The 26,509-nt window shown below is 43.1% G+C and overlaps 1 protein-coding gene across 1 annotated transcript; it reads right to left on the minus strand.

Annotated features, from left to right (window-relative positions):
- Positions 1-421: 421 nt before the first annotated feature.
- Positions 422-23,895, minus strand: neurl4 (neuralized E3 ubiquitin protein ligase 4). The gene is made up of 29 exons (XM_008435423.2): positions 23,731-23,895; positions 17,965-18,481; positions 17,813-17,878; positions 16,658-17,121; positions 16,477-16,588; positions 16,298-16,386; positions 15,114-15,186; positions 14,765-15,038; positions 14,503-14,684; positions 14,093-14,178; positions 13,839-14,001; positions 13,515-13,725; positions 12,804-12,880; positions 12,611-12,689; positions 12,344-12,513; positions 11,747-11,875; positions 11,517-11,662; positions 11,219-11,437; positions 11,039-11,137; positions 10,211-10,363; positions 9,943-10,110; positions 9,696-9,854; positions 9,427-9,606; positions 8,415-8,508; positions 8,224-8,331; positions 7,981-8,125; positions 7,237-7,349; positions 6,981-7,140; positions 422-6,899 (listed from the first exon to the last, which is right to left on the minus strand). Exons 1-29 carry the CDS (start codon positions 23,893-23,895, stop codon positions 6,695-6,697), a joined length of 4,806 nt encoding a protein of 1,601 aa, XP_008433645.1. The 3' UTR covers positions 422-6,694.
- Between the last annotated feature and the right edge of the window lie 2,614 nt (positions 23,896-26,509).

The raw sequence follows: 26,509 nt of genomic DNA on the forward strand, positions 1-26,509 counted from the left end.
ACAAAAAAAAATATCCCACTTTAAAAACATTCAGTGTGAGAATATGAAAAACTTTTCATTTCCTTCTTAACCACTGATTGTTTTTTTTTTTTTTACTATTTTAAATATGAAAACTTAAGAAGTTTCAACAGATATTTTCTAAAAAGAAAAGCTATTTTTTCTTTTTTGTAGCTATAAAATTATTACAAAGAGGAATTAAATATAATTTTAAAAGCTCTGATCTTAAAATGCTTTAAATGATTTAATCCTAACCTGAAAAATCTGCCATTAAATGAGAAAACAGACAAATGTTTGTCACTATTTCCCGTTTAATTTTGCTTGTTTTTGTTTTAAGTAGGGAAAGAAATTCAAAACCAGAACCTCTCTGTTCATCTGTTGTTTTTCTCTTTTTGTTTTGTTGTCTTTGTTTAATTTTGTAAAAAAAAAAAAAAAAACTATTTGAACAAACTGTTAGGATTTGTTCAAATACAGTTTTATATATATGGATGAGGAGAAACTAATTTTAGAAAACATTAAATCAGTGGCAAACAGAAACAAATTTTTTTTTTACTGATTATTGCATATAATTATTTCGGGTTTTATCGCAAAATTAGGGAAAGAAAATTACTCCAGGTTTTAAATTCTCCTTTTAGAAAAATGTAGTGAAATAACAGAAGTCTTTGTGTTTGCTGAATTCTGACATGAGCATCCGGCCACCAGATGGCGCTGTTAGCTCCGTGTGTTTGGGAGGTTTTACACCCAGTCCTGTTGTGTTGATCCTGTTTCATTTCTCTGTATTTATTTTCATCTAGGACTAAAAACCGCTGCTGTTCTCCTTTGTTTTCGAACTGTATTGACTCAAAGTCCTGTAAAACAAAGGCTGTTTTGTTTATTTATTTGAAAAAAGGAGCCATTTTATTTGAACTACTGTGATCATCTGTTTTTTTTATATCTATATATCTATATATAGATATAAAAAAGGAGAAAAAAAAAAAGCACTCACTGTAGCTTGCAACCTCACGTCTGAGAGCGGATCTTGTGCGTCAGGGTTCGGGAACATGTTACCAGTTGTTGTGTCCAAGTGTACAAAGATCTTTTCGCTATTTTTTTAAAACTGTGTGGACTTTTTCTTTTTGTTGGTTTCTGGGATATCTGAAGGACTGTATGTTTGTTTGTTTGTATGAGTGGAAGTTAAGGTGTACAGTTGAATGAAGCTGAACCAAACATTTAACTTTTCTTTTTGTTTATGTTGGGAACTGTCCTCAAAGCTTATTTAAAAGGTTTTAACCCTCAGCTTTTCATTCAAACTTGCTGCATAGCTCTGATTTTACCCCCCAAATCGGGGGAAAAACTCTTTTTTTGTTTGTTTTATCCTATGAGCTTGATGATCATTTTTAACAAAACGATTTAAATTCCCCCTCTCCCTTTTCTGGTTTAGAAATGTTACACGTGTCCTGCTGACCAAATAACGTTTGAATAAGTTTATCTAAAGCTGCTTTCTGACTGGAAGATTTAAAGGAAAACCTGAACAATTTGGAGTCTGTGAGAATTAGATGGGAGGATCAATCAAAGGAGCGGGGGCTAGCCTGGTGAGCTAAAGCTGCTGCATCCAAGTTCAGGTTTTATAAAATGTGAAGAAAAGTGCATTCGATGAAGCACTATTACACATATAAGACACATGTGTCATGTGTAGTGCATGTATATTGGGATGTAAGGTCTGAAAATTTCATTTTCTGATTCTTTCATCTTGGGCTGAAAGTTGGAAACTTTACACTCCAACATGCAGTCAAACAATAATTAGCTGAATTACTTATAAAATAAGGCCAGGTTCCCTCGCCTGTGAGTCAGTTCAACCGTTCAGCATGCCGATGTGAGTCAGTCTTCATCAGGGCTGACGGAGCGTCTGCTTGGTGTAGCATGAGGTTAATTGAGGTCATTATTGGGAAGTTGCTACAACTTTACCAATCTGCCCATCTGGAGTTTATATGCAGTAAGTAGGACGTCTCTAAGTTGTGACTCATGTCTGGGGGAAGAAAACAAAAACCTAACAGCAGGGCCTTAAATAATTTTCGCCAAATGAGAACATATTCCTGGACTCTATTTCGTGTTTATACAAGTGCTGCTTTATTCCTTCCTTTCATAATGATGTATTGTCTTCCTTGTCCCCAACATATCTTTAGCCTTTTTCTTTTTTTTTTGTTTTTAGCATTAGTAACTTCTTCCCTCCCTCATGTTTTCCATCTTTGTTTTATTTCCCACCTTATAGCCCTACTCTCTCTTCCCTCTGTCCTCCTCTTTACTCCTTTTTCCTTTTTTGCATATTTCTCATTTAACGCCTGCCACAGTCATACTAATTTTCAATATTTCATATTTTATGATACAAATTAAGGACTGAACTCCAGAAAAGTGAAGTCAGGAAAACGCAGTTTTTCTTCCTCTCCAGCTACCTGGAGATCACATGGTAAACGCAGCAGGTTTAGATGCTTAGAAAGGAAATTAACATAAAGCTACCGAAACAAAGGCAGACAGGAAGTACTGCTAACTGCTGAGTCACAGTTTGTAAAACGAAGCTGTTGTGCTGCGATAAGATTTGTTGACGATTGGAGTAAATCTCTTTTGTTAAGTTAACATGCAGATGGATCTTCTCATCCAGTTCGAACGTCTCCAATTTGTTTCCCCACAACCTAAATCGGTGGGAAAGAGGTCAGAATAAACAGCTCTGTTAGGAAACGCCGAAACTCAGGGTCCAATTTAAGAAAAAATAAAAAAATAAATCCACGCTGGAGCAAAAAAAAAAAAAACAAACATGACTCCATTATGTTAGAGCCCTCTATGCAACCCAGCAAGACAAACGAGCAGATGATTTGTCAGCGCAAACAGTCGTGTGTCAGTAGCTTAAATGTCGTCCAGGTCTGCTTCTTTTTTTATTTAATTTAAATTTATGTTGGTCTGTATGTCAGATAGGACAGAGCTGCCACTACTTCTGTAAAAAAAAAAAAAAAAGCTATGAAAAGAAAATCCCACTATTGGCCTTAAGAGGAGTCATTTTAGTCCACAACATTTTGGACGAGTTGTGATGGAGTGTAAACACTGCAATAACCTGTCAGTGACCAGACGTTTTTTTTTTTTCTTCCTACTTTAAATAAAATCTAAAACAAACGCACACAAAATGCCCCCAGCAGGTTTCTTTTTCTTTTTTTTTTTTTAGCCCATTCCTCACAAACCAACACATTAACCATGCTTTGGAGCATACCGTTCGTCAGGTCATTTATTTATTTTTTTATAAATCATGAAGATATGATTTTTTTATGTAACAGCCTGTACAACACAACATACCGAAAACAAAACAAAAATTCTAATTAAAGTGTACAAAGCAGCACTGGGCTGTAAAGAACCCATATAGTAATAACATTTTTTTCACATTTTTTTTAATTTAAATTTTTTCCCCCCCTCCCTCATCAATGAGAAGATGGCTGAGCTTCTCTGACTGTACTTTTAATGTTTAACGCTTCAGCTATAAACCTTTTGTTTTCCATGGATGCAAATTGGCGGAGAAAAAAAAAAAGGAAAAAAAAAAAGTTGGTTGTAAACAATCCAAGCGGGTGGATTTTGGATTATGAACAAATGGCGAGTGCAAATCAGTCGTGGAGTGAAATGAATGCAGAGCCCTAATCAACAACATTCACATGTAAACACCGGTTTGTGGAAAGCCAACCTGAATGAAACACAGGAAGCGGTGTTGGTCGGGTAAACGGTGTCGGACAGGACGGATGAATGGATGGGTTTGCGTGTGACGTAAACGGCGACGGAGCGAGACTGATGTCGCACCTTTTGGCTTTATCCGACTTCAGCAGGGAGGCTGGGCATTTTGGGATTGGGATAAAGAGCAGAATTTAACAACAGATATAAATTTAGCTTAGCACGGGCAGAGATGGACAGACGCGGTATGTGGTTCCCTCAATACTTTTCATAACCACAGGACCGCCGAGCACTTGAGCAAAGAGCTAATTCACTGCTTTTAACCAGCGCGAGTTTGGAAGCTTGAACTAAATGTCTAATTTTAACCTTTTCGCAGTTTTTCCTCTGTGAGAAAATGGAAAAAAAAAAAATTAAACGCAAATTGTTGTAGTTAAGCAATCAAAATCTAGCGTTTGGGTCACTGACATGTATAAAGGGATAACTACACAGTCAACAATTAACTTTTCAAATTCAATATCTTATAAATGCATAATATACCGATACAATTTGAAGTTAATACATCTGAGGAACTCGGATTCCTTAAAAACAGTGAAATAGTCCTGAATTCAGGTGCCGAATGCTAATGCTAGCATCAAGTTTTTCTAAGCTAGCTGACAACTCTGGCTATAGTTTGACTTTTTTTTAAATATATATAAGATATAAATAAGTGTTTTTAATTTTTCACTTACACATTACCTAGCTTTGAGTTTTTCCTCAAACTTTTCCGAGAAGCTTCTGGAAGAACTGGAACATAGCTAGCTGCCCTTAGCTTACCCTTCATTTATAAATGTAAAAACAAAACTGGTTGCGGTGAAACATAACCATTCAAACTCAGCCTGAATCTACCTTCTGAAATTTTCTATATCCTGTAAATCACAATCCAGTGCTTTTTTTTATTTTTTTATGCCAAAAGGTGCAGCGGTGATTATAAACACCAGTTTTATTTCCATTATAAGCTTGTGAGTGGTTTTCCTTAAAACGACAAGTCGAGTCATGTTTGGCCCCAAACCAAACAGCAATCAGAACTTAAATTTGGTTCTGTTCACCTCAAATTCTGAGCTCAGACGTGGGAATGACCGAATTTAACAGCAATCCATTAAAAAAAGTTGGGAGTTATGGATTGAAACCATAATGTTCAGAATCGGCACAAAACCGTATCTCATTTAACAAAAATCTCATAGCTTTTTTTACATACTTGTCAGCCGTGTTGGATTTAAACTCTTGAGACCTTCCATGTTCAAACTGTTCTACTAGATTTAAGAGTCTCATTTTCGATGTTCCCATCTGGAAACGCAACAAAGCGCCCCTTTAAGCCAAAATGAAAAGCTCTCAGACCAGCCCAGCCCAGAAGTTAATAATATCCAATATGGCTACCATGTGAATAAAATTATGAGTTGTAAAACTATACTGTTAGCACGCAACACAGTTTGTTTCTCACTGAACCAGGTACTTGCATAAAACGGATCTGAAATGCCCTGTATTGTTGTGGCGGGAACCACAATTTGGTAATCCCACAGCCAACTGGAGCGTGCCGATTGTCACTCCAAGATCTGACTTATGAGGTGAATAAAAATGCACCTCACTAGCGTGAAATTGGATCTGGAAAACCAGCGTGGCTCCCGGAGCATGAGGCACAAATACAGACCGTTTCTGTAACTTACACTGAGAGTGGAAGCCATATTTGACTCAAAGTCGGGGCGGCTCATGGACTTGGGATTTCCATTCATTTCTGTAATTCAGATTTTCCCCGTTTCTGGTTGGAAAATGCTACATGAAAGGCCCTCGACAATAGAAGCTTCACAACAGCCAAAAGATTAATACTAAATACGATTGCCAGGCTCATCAAAGTCTCATTTATAAACAACAGAGTGCTGGACAACTGGTTTGTAGCCATGTTGTGGCTTGTACTGCTACAAGATGTCCGTACCGCAACAATGGATAAATCCCCACTGGTTGTTTAAGTTGTGACTACAATGTTCAACTTTAGTGTGAAGCCTTTAGTCCCAAAACTGAGACTGGATTTCCAAGAAGAGTGGAATGCAGCAGCTTACTGATAAAATGTGAAATTTAGCCCTGGTTTTAATCACAGTCCACGGGCAGCCATATTGCGTTTGATCCAGTTGTTTTTCCTGAATGAACCACGACCTCCAGATGGAGGCGTAACTAGCACAGAAACACGGTTTAAACTTGATTTTTCCAACACCAAGCTCAGAAATTCTGATTTTGAGTCAAATAAACATCAAAATTAGATTAGTTAAAAGCCATTCCCATATCCGAGTCCTGTGTAAACCAACGTCTCGGCGGCAATATTAACGTCTGCTCATACGGAGACACAAAGAGGACAGAAACACAGTGAAAGACAGGTGTGTAAACATATCAGTCCCTCCCTCCAGTTTTAAATTCTGCCTGCTATCGAGGTCACAATCACGATGCTCTCGGGCTCATACTCAGATTCAAGTGTCGTTATTTTTCTACATTGCTGTTAAAACACCGTCCCTCTTTTTTTTTTTCTTTTTTTAATCAAATCTACCTTTTAGTCATTTTTTGTGAAAAAATTCGGAAGTCAAAGGTGTTAAAACTAAGTGCCAAACTAAAAAAAAAATAAGAAAAAAAAGAAAAAGCTACTCGAGGATGGAAGAACAAAATGACGGGAGAATGGTAAGAAAAAAAAAAAAAAAAAAAAGAAGCTTATAAACAAACATGTTGCGTCGATGAGAAGTTTAAAAATCGCCCACTAGTGTCCGAAACATAAAGTGCAGGCAGTGTCTGTTCTCGGTAACGACCGCTGCTCTCCGCCGATAAAGGAGCCGAAGAGCGAGCGAGTCAAAACAAAACCAAAGATGCTGAGTTGTCGACAATCCGCTTCAGGACCAGCCGGACTCCAGACTAGTGTCTTGCTCAAGGCAGGGCTTGGATTTGGTTGTCTGTTTATCAAAAATAACCAGAAGCGGCGCTCGGGCCTTCGCCGCTACGCCGTTCACTCCACCCGAACCAGCAGTCCGTAGAGAAAAGTGCCGCCCTGCTCCTTCGTGATCCACTCGATCTCGGAGTTGCTGAAGCGGGGATCTAGAGGCTCGCTGTGGCTCAGTGTCTGAGGTCCCACCTTGTAGGAGCCCGGCCGCACGCACACCTGGAAGCCCACCTGAGCCTGGTGGCAGCGGTGAGAACGCGGGTCTTGAAATCTGCAGGGAGAGGAGAAGAAGAGCCGTCACTTCCGGCTCGGGTTTCCACCACCCCGACGTTTCCACGCGCTACGAACTCACTGCACTTTGGGAGCAAACGTCTCCATGCCAGAGTAGCGCATGGTCGGGGAGAGCCGCACTCTGGGAACCTCCCTGCCCGGGGCGCTGTTCTCCTCTGGTTCGGTGTAGCCGTTTGGACCCTCCGTTTTCACTTGAGACACCAGGAAAATGGACGACGTTCCTGCAAAGCGAAGCAAAACAAAAACTACTTAAAAAAAAAAACCTGTGTAGCCACAACCATCAAAACAACTACTGGCGAAGGATATGAGCGTCATACCAGGCAGCAGCTGGCCGTGGTCCAGTGTGCGCCGCAGGGCTCCTACGTTGGTGCCGTGATACGCAATGTGCCACTTCTTTAGTGCATTGGAAACCTCACAGTGGGACTTGACCCTGCAGAATGAGGCAGGCTATAAATAATTGCTAAAAACTAACAAACAGAGACACAGAAACGGATGCTAATAACATTTACTACAGCAAAAACATCCACATTCAACACAAAGGCTCATATTTGACACTTTACCGCCATCTAGTGGTTAGAGTTACACCCAATCATGCCTCAATTGGCTTGTTTGCAAACTAAATACTGAACTTTATATCTGCTGTATGTGCTCTAAACAAATGAACAAACTTAGAATCCATTTCACAGCAAAAACACTACTTATGCATACATCTAAATAAATTGTTTGTAGTTCAGTTTGTTTATATATATATATCAATATTCAATATTTTTATAATTGTTCTTTCATGACCTAAGAAAAGCAGCAAGTTACTGCTAATTTCCACACCCCACACATCTGTTTGTTGGGGGCGGTTTTTATATGATTATTTATTTTTTTAATTCTGAATCTGGTAAAGACCAAATAATTTTTTTGATCATTTCTGATACATGAAATCCATCAGCATTTTGAGCCTCAACTTGAAAATGCTTCTTACTCCAACATTTCAGAGATTTCAAGATTTACCATAACAGCATAAATAAAAAAACAAAACTAAACAAAAGGCCTTCCTGCAGCCTCCCCACCTGAGGGCGAAGCGGCACCACCCAAACGGCAGGGCGTAGTCTCGGGGTGGCTCTCCTCGCTTGTAGTACGCCTCGTCTCCCCGCAGCTTGTGGCAGGACTCGCAGTAGCACAGGTTGTACTTTGCATCTTCGTTGAAGTAGCCGTCTTGAGGTTGGACGGAAACGGGACGCATCATTTTTACACGTGTGAGGAGGGAACGTGGACGGAAATGGCGACAAGAAGTCAAAGAGACAAAGTCAAACCTGGCAAAGTGAGCAAGTCCTTGAAGCGGGAGCAGAGCGCCTGGTACTCGCAGGTCTTGTTGGGGTTGACCTCTGGAGGGGGCGTCCAGCACACGCTCTCTTTGATGCCTGCAAGTGCCAACAGAGAACCTGCTGAGGAGGCTGAAGGCGGCAGCGGAGTTGGAAAAAAAGGAAACCGAGAGGTTTCGTACCGTCAACCATGTCTGCCTTCTCCATGTCTCCCTGAAAGCGCGTGTCGCCGCTCTCTGCACCCACAGTTGGCACGTTGTTGGTTACTATGGTGACCTGTTGCCATGAGAACATCGGTTACAGCAAAAAGAAAAAAAGATCTCGGCTGGAACATTTAATCGGATCAAAAAAATAAAATAAAATCGGCAGATCTTTTATTTAGTCATGCGAGTCTTGTTCACGCAATATTAGAAATGCATAAAAATGCCAAAATAAATAATTGAATTGAAAATGAAAACAGAGGCACAATTACACATCTTTGAAATGCAGAAGTGGAGCCTCCTGCACAACCAACAAGGATGCAGAAAGTGGTTTCTGGACTGCAAGCCCACAACAAATGGGCGCCGTCTTTTCCAGCAGCCATTGTACAGCTGAAAACCACCTGAACAAACATAGTGGAGCTCTGCTTGGGTTGCTAGGTAACAGCGAGGTGCGACTCAACAATCGGGAGGTTTTTGAAACGGCTCATTTTCCAGACCCCAAGAAACGGGAGGGTAGATTTGTAAACGCTTTGGCTGTTTTTGGAAGCACTGTTGATTTTTTTATTTTTATTTTTTCAATGATTCAACTAATAATTGCATAGCCAATTGTATCTATAGGAGGGGATTTTTGCAGAAATTGAAATAGGTGAAGCTAAATCTTCACCTATGTCCGTTGCTACAAATGATCAAGAGTCCACTGAAGGATTCTGGGCAGAACATTTTTACAGTCAAAGAAGGTAGTTGTTTCCTTTTTATTTTAAATACAAAATATTGACTCATTTTTATGCAGTTTTCACTTATTTATTGCTCTGAGCACGTTGATCTTTCAGCAATTTGCCTTTTTTGAGTCTATACTCCAGTTGATCACTAAATTATTTGACGGTTATTTCAACAATAGCTTCATTGCGATTAATCCGATTAGCCGTTTCAAGCTTAAAATATTCAAATGAATCCTTTGCGAGGCGCGGCTAAGTCCCTCTGCGTCTCTACAAACCTGTTCACACTGGCCGTAGAGGTCGATGAAGGGGTAGCAGGGCGAGGGGATGTCCTGCGCCGCCACGCCCTGGTCCATGCTGTTCACGTAGAGATGGAGGCAGTTGTTGGTGTCCACCAGCAGACCCAACACTGTCCCCTCTGGACAAGTGTCCAGGTTAGGACCGTAGTTCTCACATATCTGAAGGGCGGAGGGGAGTGAAACAGAAATCAGACGATGAAGAAATGAAAGGTTGCCGTCGACTAACAGCAATGTTGTGGAGCGTTTACTTTTAGAGAGTTGTGGAAGACGGAGTCGCGCTGCAGCAGCCAGGCGGAGCGCTTCAGGCAGCAGGCCGTGGAGGGGAAGTTCAGCCGGTCGGGGGAGTGGCCTATCACCCCTAACGACAGAGACGACGTCCACGACGGGTTCAGACGATCGATCTGAAACTGGCGCCCAAAGAAAAGCGTGAATCATCCACTCAAACTGCAAATTAAAACATAGATAATCGTATTTATGTGAGTCCAGCAGAGCCACCTGGAAGAGCTGCTGGCGCGCCAGCGGCTGGACGGTGACCAGCAGGCCCTGGTTGTAGCTGGAAACCCGGGCTGCCGTCAGGTTCTGGTTGGACAGCTGGATGTTCTTGCCGTGGTTTTCCAGAAACATCATGACCGTCGGCACCAGGGAACACGTTTCACTCTCAACCTTGATCAGAAAAGAAAAAAAAAAGAAGCAGTTGACATGAACAAATCAAATTGTGTTTCATAAAGCTTCTGTTTTGTTCCCTCTCTTTCCAGCCTCTGACCTCTCTAACGGGGCTGCTGTCCTCCTCCCCTTCGCTGCAGCTGTCCGAGGTGAGCGAAGGTGCCTTGATGCTCTCCAAGTCCTCCATCAGAGAGGAGCTGACGATGGACAGCGCCGTTATCCGCCCGTACAGGTCCAAAACGGCGTACACATTCTGCGAGAAGCCAGAAGCCGCTGCTCAGTGCTAATGTTTAGATTTGCAGGTTTCAGCAAGTCAAATTTAAGTCTTTTTAAGGCCAACCTGAATTAAATTTAAGACCAGAAAAAAGTAAATATAGACAATGGTTGAAGGACGATGCCATTATGATAAAGCATCGCGAAAGCTGAACATTTTTCTTTATTTAGGTTTGAAAATAGCATCAAAAACATCTGACTCTTCTGTGTTTTTGTGATTTTTCCTTTGAATTTATTTTTCCTCAAATCTTAGAAAGAATTAAATAAAAAGAAGTTTATAGGCATCTACAAAATACCTAAATAACACATTAACAAACTGCACAAACTATACAATCTGATAAAACAATCAATAGAAAATCATTTTTTGAAGTAGAGTTGAGAAACTACGATAGAAAAATAAATCTAATTTTAGGAGGGCATCTGAAACTAAAGTTATCAATCTTGTGCGAGGATCGATGCGATACTAATATCGACTCGGTATCGATATTGGTGATATTTTGGATCGATCTGCCCACCTCAACACAAACTTGAGATTAAATAGGCCTGCCACAGACCTGTGATTAACATGTTTTGAATGAATTTGAGACATTTGAGGCCTTCGCTGTAGATACATCAATGCAGAACTTTACGGATTCGGACACCCTGGTGTTTGTACCTTGGGGACTGCGGTAGCGGCAGGCCCCATGTCCTGCCCGTCAACAAAGATGTGCATGGTGTCGTCGTTGCACCTCTTCACGCCCACGCGGTTCCCCACCTGGAAACACATTCAGACTTGATCTCCTCCGAGCTCTGGAAGTGACAAATGGATAAAACGAAGGCAGGAGGCGCTGCTCACCGTAAGCCGGTCCAGCGAATAGCCGTAATTCTGCCGCTGCAGAACGCCGTTGCGCTGGACCTCGGAGCCGCAGAGCAGCCAGGTGACCTTGGTGCGGAGCTGTGGGAGGGAGGGCGAGAGGCCGGACAGCGGGCAGGACGGCAGCTCCGGAGGCGCCAGCGTAGTCAGGCCGATGTGCAGAGAGCCGCACCACTGATCGTCCACCTCGTCGATCCTCACCTGCAGGAGGAAACCGGTGAAGAAGACCCGACTTGCTGACTGCCCGCATCTTTATTTCCCAAGTTAATCGCGAACAAACCTCAAACAGCTCGTCCGCTTTGAGCTCTTTGGCGCTGAACACGATGCCGTGAGAGTAGCCGCCAACTCTGATGGCCTGGCAGCCCTCGCCCAGCAGCACCACGTTCTTTCCATGCTTACTGTGGAGTCGATGGGCGACGCCTGCGACTGCAAGCACAAAACGAAGGACATAAGGACGCGGCTCTGAAGGACTTCGCAACGCAGCGTCGGAGAAAGAAACCTCCTGAGCACCTGGAGAGTGGATGGGGAAGCTCTTCTCGGTGACGTTGCTTGTGCAGAGGCTGTTGTCCAGCGGGCCGGAGGAGCTGGTGATGGAGACCTGAACGCACTGACCGTACAGATCGATCACAGCAAACACCTCTGGAAGAGACATGAGAGGTACAGGCAACGCCCTTCAGCTGACGTGCAGAAATCTGGCTCTCATGAAAACTGTGTCGTTTTGTTGGCGAGGTTTCCACCCGTCGACCTTGACACCGGGCCCTGGTCGAAGTGTTGTCTGATTGGTCAGAAGACTGTGGCAGTCAACTCGTCCAGTTCCGCTACGCAGTTTTTGTAAAATAATCATTAGTTGAAATGAAATATTAACATTGCTATCTCAGCGCATTTCCGCATAAAACACAGCCAATCAGACAACACTTCGCACAGAGCTCAGTTGCAATATTTTGACCCGAGTCTGGTGTCGACGTTAGAAGGCGAACGGCTCTCTGTGAACGGCGCGACGCGATTTCCGTCAGGCGTCTACGTCAACAAGGGTCAGTTCCATCTGTTTGGTCAAAGTATGCGGGCGTGTTCATTTTTTAAGTAAGCAGTTTAGCGGTCGCTCTCTACCTGACGGCAGACCCGCGCAGGCGACGCCCTGATCCACGCCGTTGATGTAGTAATGGAGGTCGCCGTTGGCGGTCCGCATCATGCCGATCCGGGAGCCTGTGGTCAGGGAGTCCAGGTCGCAGCCGTAGTTGTTGCGCATTGTGTTGCCATCCTGCATGATGGCGGTTCCACTGTGGGAGAAAACAAACAAAAAAAACAACAACATTTAGATGAAATGTTTGGATCTAATTTGTAATTTTAATCATTTGTAAAACGTCACATTCTTACCTCAGCATCCAGGTGTCGTAGTCTATGTCGGTCATTGTGTTCGGAAACTCCAGCTCCTCCGGTCTGATGGCGGTCACTCCTGGAGGCACAGGAAAAGCCACAGATAAACGTCAGGCAGCGGACGGAGTCGGACCGACCGGATCAGTCCGAGGAAACTGAAACGTCCCGTTAATAAAGCAGAGGAAGATCCGACCTGCTTCTATTGAACCTGACCAGCGGTCCACCATCTTCTGAATAACAATTTCAAAGAGTTCTCCATCCCGAAGGCACCTGAGAAAAATTTAAAATAAAAATCACATCTGCACCGCAACATCTACTCAAGAATATAGACTGATACACCGTATACATGCTGTATTGATAAATAATATTTTACCAAAAGAAAACTAACAGAACACCCAGGAATAATCCTCAAAGTAAAAAGATGAGTTTCAAAACCTTTCTTTACGTTTCACAGTGCAGTTAAGTTTTAAAGAAGACAAAAAGCACAAAAATTGGGCCTGAATTTAAAATTTTATAGACTGTGGTCAGACATCAAATACGCAACCTACAAAAAGCAGGGAAAAGAGGGGATGGATGGATAAACAGACACATGAATGGATGAAAAGATGGAATAATACATGGACGGGAAAACAAATGGCTGCATAAATGCATTGATGCACAGAAAAAGTTATTTAATCAAGTTAGGCAGAAAAATAAACTGGACTAACTTTAAAACTTAGAGCCTCTGAGAAAGACAATAGTTGTGAGTGATGACATCATTAAACTCTGATGAGTTGCAGCGTAAACCAGGCAGGAGGAGTTTTATTTCACCTCAAGACGTTTTAAAATCATCTCAGCTTCAAATATCTTATGCTGCTTCAAAAGCTCTTCGATCTGAAAAGGTTCTGACCATCGACGCCGTTACCTGTTGGAAATGACGATGGCGTCGTTAAACTCGCTGCGGCAGTTCTGGCGCAGCGCGGTGCGCCCCCTGTTGGTGATGACGGCGTTGGTGCCGTGCAGCTGGTGGAAGCGCAGGTCAGTGGAAGTGGAGGCCCCCGCCACAGAGCAGGGGCTCCCGGGGGACATGGCGGTGGGGCCGTCTGAGCTGTCCTCTGGTAGAGGAGGGAGGTCCACTGGAACCGCAGACACACACACGCACACACACACACACACAACAGGTCAGGCTTTCCTCAAAGCTGCCGTCTCTGACAGACCATCGTTATCGTCCTGCTCCTCCGGGCCTCACCCATGTCGTCCATGATGGTGGCCTGGGCCGCCTGGCCATACAGGTCGACCACGGCGTAGACGTTCGGGGGCACGTTCCAGGCCGCCGGGCCCTGCGCCACGCCGTTCACAAAGAAGTGCAGGCTGCCGTCTTCCTTCCGGACAACTCCGACCGTGTCCCCGGCCTGCAGGCAGAAGGGCGACTGTTTCATCAACCATAAAACACAATTTAACAGAAAGACGACTGATTTAAAAATAAAGAAAACTCCTCTTTACTTTGAGTCGATCCAGGTTGTGTCCGTACTCGTCCAGGATCGTGGTTCCGTTGTGCATCACGCCGTTTCCCGTCATCATCCACGTCCCTGAAAGACAACCCACGGGAAACGGGTCAGGCGTCTCGGCACTGAAAACTCCCCGACTTACAGCTGAATTAAAATAGATAATTATATGCAACATTATTAATAATAAAAAAAGACGAGAAAATAAATTGTGTTTCATTATATTAGCATAATCTCAACCGTTATTTTGAAATTTGTTTAGAGTTTTGAACTCGGATGTGAAACAAATGGCCGGATAAACACAGAAACGGTAGACGCAGAAGTCACCAGTGAGCCGTGATCTGGATCTCAGAGAAACGATGAGCTGAAGAGAAGAAACGACCTGCTAAATGCTTTCCGTCATCTCACCTGACCGCAGGTTCGTCATGGTGGACGGCAGCTGCAGATACGCGGGATTGTGTGTAGTGACACCGATTTCGATGGAGCCCGCCCATTTGTCCACCATCTTGTCGATGCGGACCTGGAACACCTCGTTGGAGCGCAGCGGCCGGCTGCTCAGGACCACCCCGTGGTTGAAGTCATCAGTTGCACTAAAGACATCAGCAGAACACGTATTAAAATTAAATCCTTGCAGCGAAGATGGTAAGCCAGAAGAAGAAGAAGCGCTAACTGCGGCCGCAGCGCCGTCCTGCCGTCGCAGATGATGGCCGCCTTCTGCCCGCAGTTGGGGTGAAACAGGAGACGGTCGGGTCCTTCTGAGTCCGGAGTGAGGGCCAGAGCGGGCCGCGGCCGGCCGACGTCGGGCGACAGAGCCCTCATGATGGCGTTGTTGCGCCTGAGGCGGTCGCTGTGGTTGTGGTTGTGGACTATGGTGACTTTGACGGCCATGCCATAGAGGTCCACCACGCCGTAGACCACGCTGGGAGTCTGCGCCGCGGCCACGCCTGCAAAGCAACAACACACCGCGGTCAAGTTGTCGCCCTGGCTTCCTGAGTGCCGACATGCCGGAACCGGCTTGCCTTGATCGATGCCGTTGATGTAGAAATGGAGCGCACCGCTGGCTTTCCGCATCAGCCCGATGTGATCCCCCTCCTGCAACGACATGGAGCAGAAAATTGAAAAAGCAGGAAAACGCAGGCGACTCATTTCAACTGTAAGAACCGGGGAGGTTTGTTGAGGCCGCTCTTTTAATCACGCATTAGGAACTAGGGATGAACCCGACCACATCAGTAAACAGCAGAGGAAGTAATGAAGTTTTCCTCAATTATAAAGAGTGATCACTCTTTAGTGATTATTACGGAATCATAGTTTTAGTACTGAAAAACAGCTTTTTAAATTTCACAATAAGAGCCTGCTTTTCCTCTCAAAAGCTGAACAGGATTTCCTGATGCGCCGAATCCTAAAAACCATTACAGACACAGATTTACACAAGTTTTGGAATAACTTTACCGTGGTTTTTAAACTGTGACACAGTCTGAATTTAATGCTATGTTGGCTTGATCCTAAGGCTCCAACTAACAATTATTTTAGCAATCGATTATTCTGACGATTAAGCAGATAAAATAAAATTGGAGCCAGGGTTTCCCCCAGAAAACTTGCTAAGCCTGGTGCTCAAGCGCCAGAGGGAAGTCATCCAGCCCACCGCCATGTTTTTGAGTTAAATTTTTTTTTAAAGTTGACAGGAAATTTGAAAATGTCTCGATAGTTATGTGTTATTGGAAGACTGGAAGATTAATACCTAAACACCAACTATAAAGTCTTAAAAAAGGGAATAATGAAAAAAAAAACTCAAATAAATAAACAATGCAAAGCCTGGTAGGGGCACAAGTGAAGCCTGGTGGCCCGCCAGGCTTATAATACACTGAGGGAAACCCTGTGGAACTGTCTAAAGATGTTTCCTGAAGCCTATTTATGCAATATTACCAATACATAAGACAAATGAGCTTTTTACCGCAAACACAAAGTTGACTATTATTTCAATAATCAATTAATTATTATAATCAGATTAAGATGATTAACTGAATATTGCTTTAGTAAACAAAATGTATTTATTCGGTTAAAAGGCTATGAAAGCACTGATCCTCACAGAACCAGTGGCTGTGACGTAGACGGACAATGCAAACAAACAAGACAAAGCCAGGATACAAACGAAAGGTTCTGGGTGAAAAACGCTCTGGTGGAGGAGATGCATGTTCCCACCGACCTGAAGTTCATCCAGGCTGAATTCACAGTATTCCCTACGAGTTCCTTTCCCGTTTGTTAATATCCCACAGCCACTCATCATGATTGTACCTGATAAAGATAAAAAAGAAAGAAAAAAAAAAAAGTAAAAAAAAATTTTCTGGTAAGCGAACAGTATCGACTCTGATGGCAGGGTGTTACCTGAGCGCAGATTGGTCATAGTTGCAGGATAGTCCAGGTTGTTGGGATTGTGCGTGGTCACTCCGATCTCGATTGAGCCCGACCACTTGTCCACCAGCTTATCGATGCGGATCTGGTAACAGAGACATCGTTAGCCGTTCAGCCCGAAGAGAGAAGATGGCGGCAGAGGACGGGGCCGCACCTCAAACATCTCGTTGTGCCGGAGCGGCCGGTTGGTCATCACCACTCCGTTGTTGAACTCGTCCAGAGGTCTCCGCCGCTCCGCCGTCTTGTTGTTGTTGCTCAGCTTGATCAGCGTGCCGCACTTCTCGTGGAACAGCAGCGCGTCGTTGGTCATCACCCCGCCTGCCCCGGACCCCGGCGCCGCCCCTCCGGTACCGGCCGGGCTGTTGTTAGAGTTCCCACAGTCTCCGCCCGCTCCGATGCCTCCGGCCGTCCCTGTGCTGCCATCAGCGTTAGCCGGAGCGCCGCCTCCACCGCCGCTCCCTCTGTCAGTTCTGGAAGAAGAGTCACTTCCTGCATCGCCTCCTCCTCCGGCGTCGCCTCCTCCTCCTCCGCCGTCCTCCCCTCCTCCCTCGTCTTCAGAGCGATAAAACGAAACTATTGCATTGTTAAAGACGTCGAAGAGCTGGTGCTCTGTGAGGACTGAGCAGAGACAAGAAGAGAACGGCTATCAGAGCAGATCAAGCTATGTAACCCTTAGAGGTGATCTATTATGCTTCCTTGAAAAGGTCGGGAAAGGTCTATGGGCGATACAAAACATGTAAATTATTCTTAGATAGTGAAATTTCAGTCTGGTCAGTTCTGTCCACTTTGAGCTCTTCAGAATGAGATGTTTTAGAGCCTCTTGTCACTTTAAATCTAAATAAGCTGCTGCTGGTCACGCCACCCCCAACTCAACGTTTACACTCACACGTGAAAACGGCTGTCAACAGATGCGCATTTCTACACCTTTACACCTTTGAAAAGCAGAAGTAAAACCTCCTGCACAACCAGCAAGAATTCAGCAAGTGATTTCTGGATGGTAAGTCAACAACAAAACGCATCTCTTTTCTAGCAGCCATTGTAATATGCAACCAGCTGAACAAAAGCGTTAGAGCTCCACTTGGGTTGCTAGGTGATGGGCTGAGCTTTGCTGGGGTTGCTAGGTAACATTGTGACTCCACAATCAAAAGGTCTTTGAAACGGCTCATTTTCCTGACACCAAAAAAAAAAAAGAAAAAAAAAAGGAACTAAAAAGTGTTTTTTTAAGCGCCTGGTCTGTGTTTATTAGCTGCTGACACCCAAGTACCCATCCAGTACTGGGTCCCCTTTAATCAGACAGGGCTTTACTCACCAGCGTCAGGCTCCAGGTTGTTGGGGAACTTTTCTGGCCGACTGTTGCTGCAGCTGAGTTCAGGCACTGGGGGGGGAAACGTTGAAAGTACAGAACATGGAAACGAGCCCAGATCACGGCGGCAGGAAGACGAAGTTTAAAAACAGGCTTACCTTCATCTCCGTTCACCATCCCGTTCATCGCTGCCACATTCATCAGCGCTGCGATCCCCCCATCGTCCCGACCCCCACGTACCACCACCTCCTCCTCTTCGTCTTCCTCCTCCTCCTCGTTCTCCTCGTCCCGCTCCATCGTCTCTCTCTCCCTCTCTGCGGAGGGCGGCGGCGGCTCGCAGCTCACCACCGTCACTTGAGTGCACTTCCCGTACAGATCCACCACGGCCCACAGCTTGGGCGGCAGGCCGCTGGCGGCCGCGCCGCAGTCCTGCCCGTTCACCCACAGGTGGAGCTCCCCGCGCGAGCTGCGCTGGATGCCCACGCGGTCGCCCTCGGCCAGCTGGTCCAGGTCGCGGCCGTACTCCTCCAGGACGGAGCGGCCGTCGCGCAGCACTGAGCAGCCCGACACGATCCAGGAGCCGCCCTTGAGCCCCGTGGCACTGCTGGGGAAGTCCAGCGAGGCCGGGTCCAGAGCCGTCACGCCGATTTCAATCGATCCGCTCCAGGAGTTCACCTGATGGAGCGGAGGAGGAAAAACAGTACGATTATTATTATTGTTTTACAATTTAAATAAATTACTGCTGGGGAGTCTGGCTATAAAACAACCTAAATAAACTTCTACGCAAAAAATAATTCCAGCAGAGATTCTACAGCGTCTACACCACATGATGAGAGCAGAAAAGAAGAAGAAAACATCCGTCAGCAGCTTTTATGGTGGTCATAAAATTTATTTTTAGTAGCTTTGCTCTGGAAACAGTCCTTTGAAAACCAAGCAGATAGAGATGAAAATGCAGCTAAATATAGGATCCTTACACAGAGAGGAAAGTTTGGAAAAGTCTGGATTTGCTTCCTAAAATTTCCAGATGTGGATGTATTCATACACATTTCTTCACGTAACAAAATCCATATTTCCAGACAACTTCCAAGAGTTTACAGCTCCTTATGTTCACGTTAAAATATAAAATGGTTATGTTCAGAAGAAAGGATGGAAGGAAAGAAAAAGGGCAGGGAGTAAAGAGAAGGAATGGAGGTAAGACAAAGAAAGTAGAGGTGGACACGAGGTAAGGAAGGCAGGAAGGATATAAGGATGAGGATAGGCAGAAGAAAGGAATGGTGCTAGGAAAGATAGACATTGGTGGAAAAAGACAGAAAAAAAATAAAAGGAAAGGAAAAAGATCAAGGAAAGTGGAAGGTAGAAAGGACACAAAGGAGGAAGAAAACCAAGATTCATAACAAAATAAACGAAGAAAACAAGAGAGAAGGAATGAACTGTGGTAGCGTGCAAGGATGAAAAGAAGAGGGAGAAAGAAAGAAGTAGGAAAAATAGAAAATCTACGAGGAGGAGAAGCAGCAAGGACGGCCGGACCCACGGCTGGACGGATGCAACCTTTGGAGAACTTGTTTACCCCGACCAGGAACACGGCTTTGAACTTAAATCACCTCCCAGTCAAACTGGAATCCATTTCTCCCCGGAAACACTAAACTCATCCTAAGCTGGAAACAATCTGATACTATTGACATCTGGGATAGGGGGTAATATTTCAACTTTCTCATCACTCCACAGTGGCAGATGAGACACAGCAGCGTAGAGATTCACCTCTTTTCGTACTCGTAGGTGGAAACACGTCGGATGAACCTCCACAAGCTTCGCGGAGATTTTTCTCTGCGGCCTACAACCGAGACGACCGGAGACGAGATGAAACGCTCCGTTCAATCGATATTTTCTGCTCACAGAGAGCTGCTTTGTAAGGCAGCGGTGCTAATACGACGAGGGCAGATCTAGGTTAAAAAGAAAAAAAGTAGTAGAAGTAGCTGACCAGGTCACCAACATCTCCTTCACTAGTTTATGTAACACGCCGCCCTGTGGGTGTCTTTCTCTCCCTCTCTCTCACCATTCAGATAAATAACTAGAGGATCCCAGTGCTGCTGAGAAACCGGGCAGCTTTTAAAACGATGAAAAATTAATGGGGTGTAAATTTCTAAGAAGCGCGGCTAAGAATAAACAGCCGAGCTGAACAAACAGAATTACCTCCAGTTTGGACTGAAGGAAATCGGACTTATTGCTAATCTCCCAGACTCATCGCTGCTGTTAATAACAAGACACATTGGCTGCATTCGAACGTTGATATCGACTCAAATACGTCTTTGCGGTGATTTAATACAACTTTATCTCTGTTTGCAATTGAAACGCCGCAGAGCACCAAAACTACTCCTCTGACGTTTTGATCTCAAACTTCGACGTGTTCCACCGGGATGCTGTGATCTGGATGGAGCGTGTGATTGTGAAGTGAAAGGAATTTTTTTTTTTTGAGAAGTAAAACACGTGAACCACTTTTTGCTGCCTTTACACTCTGGTCACTCTTTTAGCAAAGGTTTCTTCTCCCAGTTGTGCTACATGTAGACACATAAACTCTCACCTGCTTAAAAATTTAAACAAATGCACGCCACACTTTTCAGATAGTTATCTGTAAAATATGATTTGGGCTCTACTTCACACTTTTGCATGATATTGAGTAAATCTGGCTGTAAATACTAATGGAGTGTCAATTTTTTTCTCTTACTAGATTTTATATAACATATTAACTTCCTGTCAAAACTAATTCTCACACAACGCCAAATCTTTCACTGCGTCCGGCTGTTGATATTTACCTCCCATCTTCCCCTGCTGCTCGCTCAGTGGATCCCCGTTCACAGAGTTTTCAGTCACGCAGCAGCGGGCGCTTCGTGATGGAGGAAGAATCGATTTTCATCCAGTCATTAGGCCGATAACGAGAGTCCGTATCAGACAGCGCGCGCCGCGCCGTGAGGGATGCATAATGATTTACGCGCCGCTAAGCAGGTGCCATTAGGCCAGAGGTTTTTATTTTTCTGGGCCCCTGCAGAAGCTCTGGAGAACCCTCTCTGTATGTAGGAGGGATGTGTGTGGTCTGGTTGGCACCGTCACATGTTCACAGCTAATGTGTCGTTTAAAAAGCTCTGCTGTGGAGAGATAAGCTGCTGCTCAAAACTAAAACATAGTCACCGACATAGAAATGACAGTAATATATAGAGGAAAAAGGTCTAGTGCTTCTTTAACATCTTGTTCTTATGAAAAGATTTACACGTTTAAAGATATTACCTAGAGGTGTTTTTTTTTTTTTTCCCCTTCAACAGATATATGTAGTTGTTTATAAAAACAAATCTGGGTAATGACGTATGGATTTAACAAAATGCAGCATTTTGAAATGACATGAAAAATAAAACAAAAAAATCAAAAACAGACGACCCATTCTGCTTGGTGACCATCTGGGTCCATGACATCACAGGAGGGAGAAGAAGAAGGGAGCTGACTGGCAAGCATTATGGCCGACGAGCAACTTTTCAGAGATTTCAACACAGACTGTGAAGTTTCCTGAAGATGTCACTGTGGAAACAATGACTGGAACGGCGTCCAGAACCTCAGCTCATTTTATTTCTCTCTGACCGACTGGCTTTATGTGCGAAATTCAAATCCACAAATACTTCAGAGATACCCCTTAAAAATCTCTACAACTGCTTATTTCAATTGTTCTAACAATAAATATATCTTAATATACATAAATAGGCAGAGTGGTAACCGTTTTAGCACCACAGTAGAAGTTAATATATACAGGTGACAAACAGATTTTAGTAGTAAAATATGTAACTGTAATGAAACTGCGGATGCTTTCCTTAATTCACATTTTTATGACTCTTTCTTTATTTACCTTAAATAAATGACAAGTAGGTTTAGTGGAGTAAGTGCTTAACGTGGTTTATTTTGAGACATTGTATGTTTTCCAAGTAACAAAATTATCAGAGACGCACCAGTCAGATGGCCTGAGATCGACGCTTCATGTCAGTGGATCAAATACCGAGAAGAAAACTTCAATTATATTTTCTAAATCAGATTTTTTTTAATTTTTATTTGCATTAAAATAAATAAATAACTTCCAGTCTGGAAAGACTAACAAACTCCTAAACAAGAACATAATAATCTATATGCCTGTGACGTTATAGAGGCTGGAATGTAAACGTAATCTGTGAAAAGCAGGATTGTTTTAATATTTCATGATGAACGTTACGATGATATGAATTGATAAAGTGATGCAACCTATAAAACATAATCTGATACACTAAATTAATACGAGTGAGACAAAGGTTAGACTTGTATGCAAAAATGGGAATAGTCTTGAAGATTTTTCAGTTTAATTTAAAAACTATAACTTCAGGAAGGGAGCTGCATGCGTTGTGGTACTCATGGTAATAATCAAAATATGTGGGTCAGATTACAAAAAGGAAATTAAAAAAAAAACAGTGGAAACATGAGCGTGAGTTTGATTTATTTTACAAAAAACGAACGGCTGGTAACTTTTACAGAACTTAGGTCAAAGATTTATCATCTTGCATAATTTAACGTTATGGTTTCAAATCAGGAACATGTTTTAATATTAGGGCTGCACAAGTACAGTGTTACTGTGATGATATAAGTTGCATTAAATCCTCCCTGCAAGCTTGGATGCCTGTCTGTGTGACCTTTGGGCACCGGTCTCCGGGTCAAGGGTGGGTCTCTTCTGCTGAAACTCCAACCAGTAGTCAGAATATATTATTGTCATGAAAGAGAAATATCCTAACAGCATGCATATATATATAGGCAGTAATTTCTGATAAAATTACTAAATTAACTAATAATGCAATGATCATTTACAGAGCATGCATTATGCAATCATAATAAGTAACCTAACAAATAACATTGTTAGGTTATTTACACCCTTGTCCCTAAGTGGGGTCGGGAGAGGTGCTGGTGCCTACCTCCAGCTAACGTTCCGGGCGAGAGGCGGGGTTCACCCTGGACAGGTCGCCAGTCTGTCGCAGGGCAACACAGAGACAGACAGGACACACACCCAACACTCACACCTAGGGACAATTTGGAGAGGCCAATTAACCTGAGGAAACCGGAGTACCCGGAGAAAACCCACGCATGCACAGGGAGAACATGCAAACTCCATGCAAAAAGACCGGGGCCGGGAACCCAGAACCTTCTTGCTGCAAGGCAACAGCTCTACCAGCTGCGCAACTGTGCAGCCCATATTACGTTTAAAGAAGAGAAATCATTGGGGTTTCTCTAGAAAATATTAACAGAACAGACCGTCAGGATAAAACCCCAGTAAGTGATGACTACAGCAGCAGTAATGAATGAGTGATAGCAGGCTGTCATTAACAACAGTTAGCCCATCGGTGTCGGTTCAGAGACGGTAGCCCGGTGTGAGATAAGCCCCGCAGAGCCACCAGGACACACCGACTCCATCAGAACAAAGCTGTTTACCAGCCGAACTAAGCTCCTGGAGAGGCACAAGTGAACGCTGTACTTCTGGGTCGGGCTCCACAGACCCTCCATGGTATCTTCCAGAAAGGCTCGCCCCGAACAGCCCCTGCTGCTAAGGGCTCGTTAGCGCGGCTAACTGGCGGTACCGAAGCTACACGGGCCGGTTATCGCTCATATAAGTGATCTGTTGAACGTATATCCACTCTGAGGCTGATTACCAAGCCACTGTCCCCCCTCTGAGGGCTCTGATAATGTAGTACGCGGACGCAAGGGCGCTCACTAAACACTGCGGAGGCTGTCAGGCTGTTTGAGCATCGCTGGGGGGGCGGAAGCCCCTCACTGCGGCCAGAGACACACACAGACAGACCCCCCGGCTCAGCCGCACCAGCAGCGCGCTCACTCCGCTCAGGACAGCCAGCGGCGGGCCTGCACTTGTTTACCTTCTTGTCAATGCGGACGGTGAAGACATCCCGGTCCCTCAGGGGCTCCTTGCTGAGCACCAGGCCGTGGTTGAACTCCTGGACGGGCTGGTTGCGCCGGGCTGTTCGGTTCGAGTTGGACAGGCCGATCAGCTTTCCGCTCCGCGGATGCAGCTCCGCCGCCATCTTCAGGGGGCGGCCAGGATTCACGACACCTCGGCTTTGCGACAGTACCCTTATCTTAGCGGTCGTGTGGTTGTCATGACAATGCTGTTTTCATCAACTGAGCTGTCAACAGTGCCTTTTAAAAAGTAATGGCTCTGGTAATCGAGGGAATATTGAAAAAAATATATACATATATTGTTAAATAAATATTTATATCTGTGATCTTTTTAACTAAGTAAAACATATTTCTATGTTTTCGATATTTAGTTGAAATATAAAATTTAAACGCGGAGATCATTAAGTAAAACCTGACTTCATAAATGCGTATTGAATTTTTTTGTCTGTCTTTGCGCAGTTTTGTGTTCACATTCATTTAAAAGCAATTGAGCAATTATCCTTTGTGCACATTTTTCATGCAAATATAAGCACTGTACTTAAAAGGTTTATTTCACATTGTGTTCAGTGTGCTTTAATCCAGCCTAATAAGGCTATGAAAGTTAGTGGGCAACACTAAGTGATCAGTCAGTACTGATCCCTGCATTAGGATATTGCAGGTGTAAGTTTTTGACACTGTCTGTTGTCTATACAAACTGAATCTCCAACTGAAACACAGTGGCTCTTATCCTGTTTATACCAACAATCACCTCAGTAATATAAAGTGCTATCTTCATTACATAATTTATTTAATCTTTTTAGATTGTTCTGTAATAGCAGGACATGGTGCGATTATTCACGCCATATTTACTCATTTATTTGAAGAGGTGTTAAGGTTGACAGCTCATTTTTTATTTACTTTTAGACAGCTTTTGAATAAAATGGGGTTTTATTTTGGTAACATTTTATAACTTGTTTTAGTTTCAATCAAATCAATTTGACTATATTTCAGTAAACACAATCTACTTTAAATTTAGCTGACTAAAACATGAAGTAAAGAGAATTGACCTTTTATTTTTTTTTTTCCATTTAGGTAAAATAATTATTCTAAGAAGGGTGAAATGCCAAAATTGCATCAAATCAGCTAGAACTAGATCTGATTTGATTTCATATCCATCCACTATTTTCATTTAGTTTTTATTCTTTAAAAGAAATGTCGTCATTCTTGCCACATGGTCACAATGTGTGTGTTTTTATTTTGTTTTTGTTTCATTTTTGTCATTGAGAGAAAACACTGTGAAAATTATTTTTAAAATTTTATTGACAAACTGAAAAATGTCTCGCTAAATGAGCCTATTTAGCGACAAAAACGTCCCCAGGATTTATAACTGAGTTAGGTCTCTCACCTCTGACCTCAGAAACCAATGTGACTTCCTTGCAAGTAAACCTTAGTGACATTTTAAGTAAAAAATTGTTTATTTAGAGTTGTGATGATTTATATCTTATTAAAGTGTTTTTTAGAGACTTGCAGAATTATTCAACCACCACAGCAGAGAAAAGCTGTTTCAGTTTGTATTGCTAAAAATAATTAGAATAACTGGAACTGGTTGGTTTGGTTTGGTGCCATCCTGAGGTTCAAGTTCAGAGGACATTAATGCAGAATAAGAAACAGGAACTTGTTCCTGGTTCACTGTTGTCAAATTAACCACATAACTTTGTTTATTGCAAGCAATTAATACAAAAGTATCTTTAGTACCACAGAAGGAAGCCTACGTACTTGTGCCAGAGTTTGAAAAACTTGGCCCTGTGTAAATCTGGAATGTATTTCTCCTAATCACTGTATTTGATTAACCATGACTAAAACTCTGTTTAGTTTCTTCTTCATTCTGTTTCCTGTTTTTTTAAATGAAAAATAAAGTGCTTTTTCAGGCCTCATAGCGGCAGGCAAATGTTAAAACATATAGAACAAAAACATCAAACTTTGAGACGAACATGGTGTTTGCTTTTATTTACTACACATTTCTTATATTATCTCAGGACATTTTTTTTTTAAATCTTTATGTTGCTTTACAGTCAGTGACGTAGATGTCACTTGCATGACGTAGCCTTCATTGGACCGCTAGAGGGCGCAACATAATCGCCTAATCATTCATCCGTGGCTCTTATTCTGAAACCAAAAACACCTCTGCATCATTTTTCCGTCGTTAAGCCTTAAATCCACCAGCATAATTATGATTCACTAGTGATCCTTTAAAGGAGAATCATGTTTTATTCACAACCACACATCCAGGTGATTTGTACCATGATCAGAAAAAGTCTCATGTCTGAGGTGCAATCAATCACAGATTTTTTTCTAAAAAGAGAAAGAAAACACACACATCCATTTTTTAAAATTTATTTATTAAAGATTTAAATGATAGTTATATAGATACATATTAAGGTTAATTGGTGAGAGAACTGAGTTACGCATGATAAAACCTCAGCGCTGTGAATGTTGTGTAGTGGAAAAATACTGAAAAATGTCGTAGAGGGGTTATAAAACAACCGGCTCCTGAGACCGGATGAGACACAAAACAGCCACAAGTCATGCACAGATAATTTGTGAATTTGTCTCGCATCTGCAAAGTATTTTCTGCAAGTAAATTTATCTAGGAACCACTTTTTGATACCCTTGAACATTTTTTGTTCTTTTATGTATTTTTCCAAATCATGCCCCATTAGATCGATTTTACTGACGATCTCTTAAATGTTTGCATTATTG

The sequence above is a fragment of the Poecilia reticulata genome, linkage group LG18, assembly GCF_000633615.1.
Source record: "Poecilia reticulata strain Guanapo linkage group LG18, Guppy_female_1.0+MT, whole genome shotgun sequence".
Lineage (NCBI taxonomy): Eukaryota > Metazoa > Chordata > Actinopteri > Cyprinodontiformes > Poeciliidae > Poecilia > Poecilia reticulata.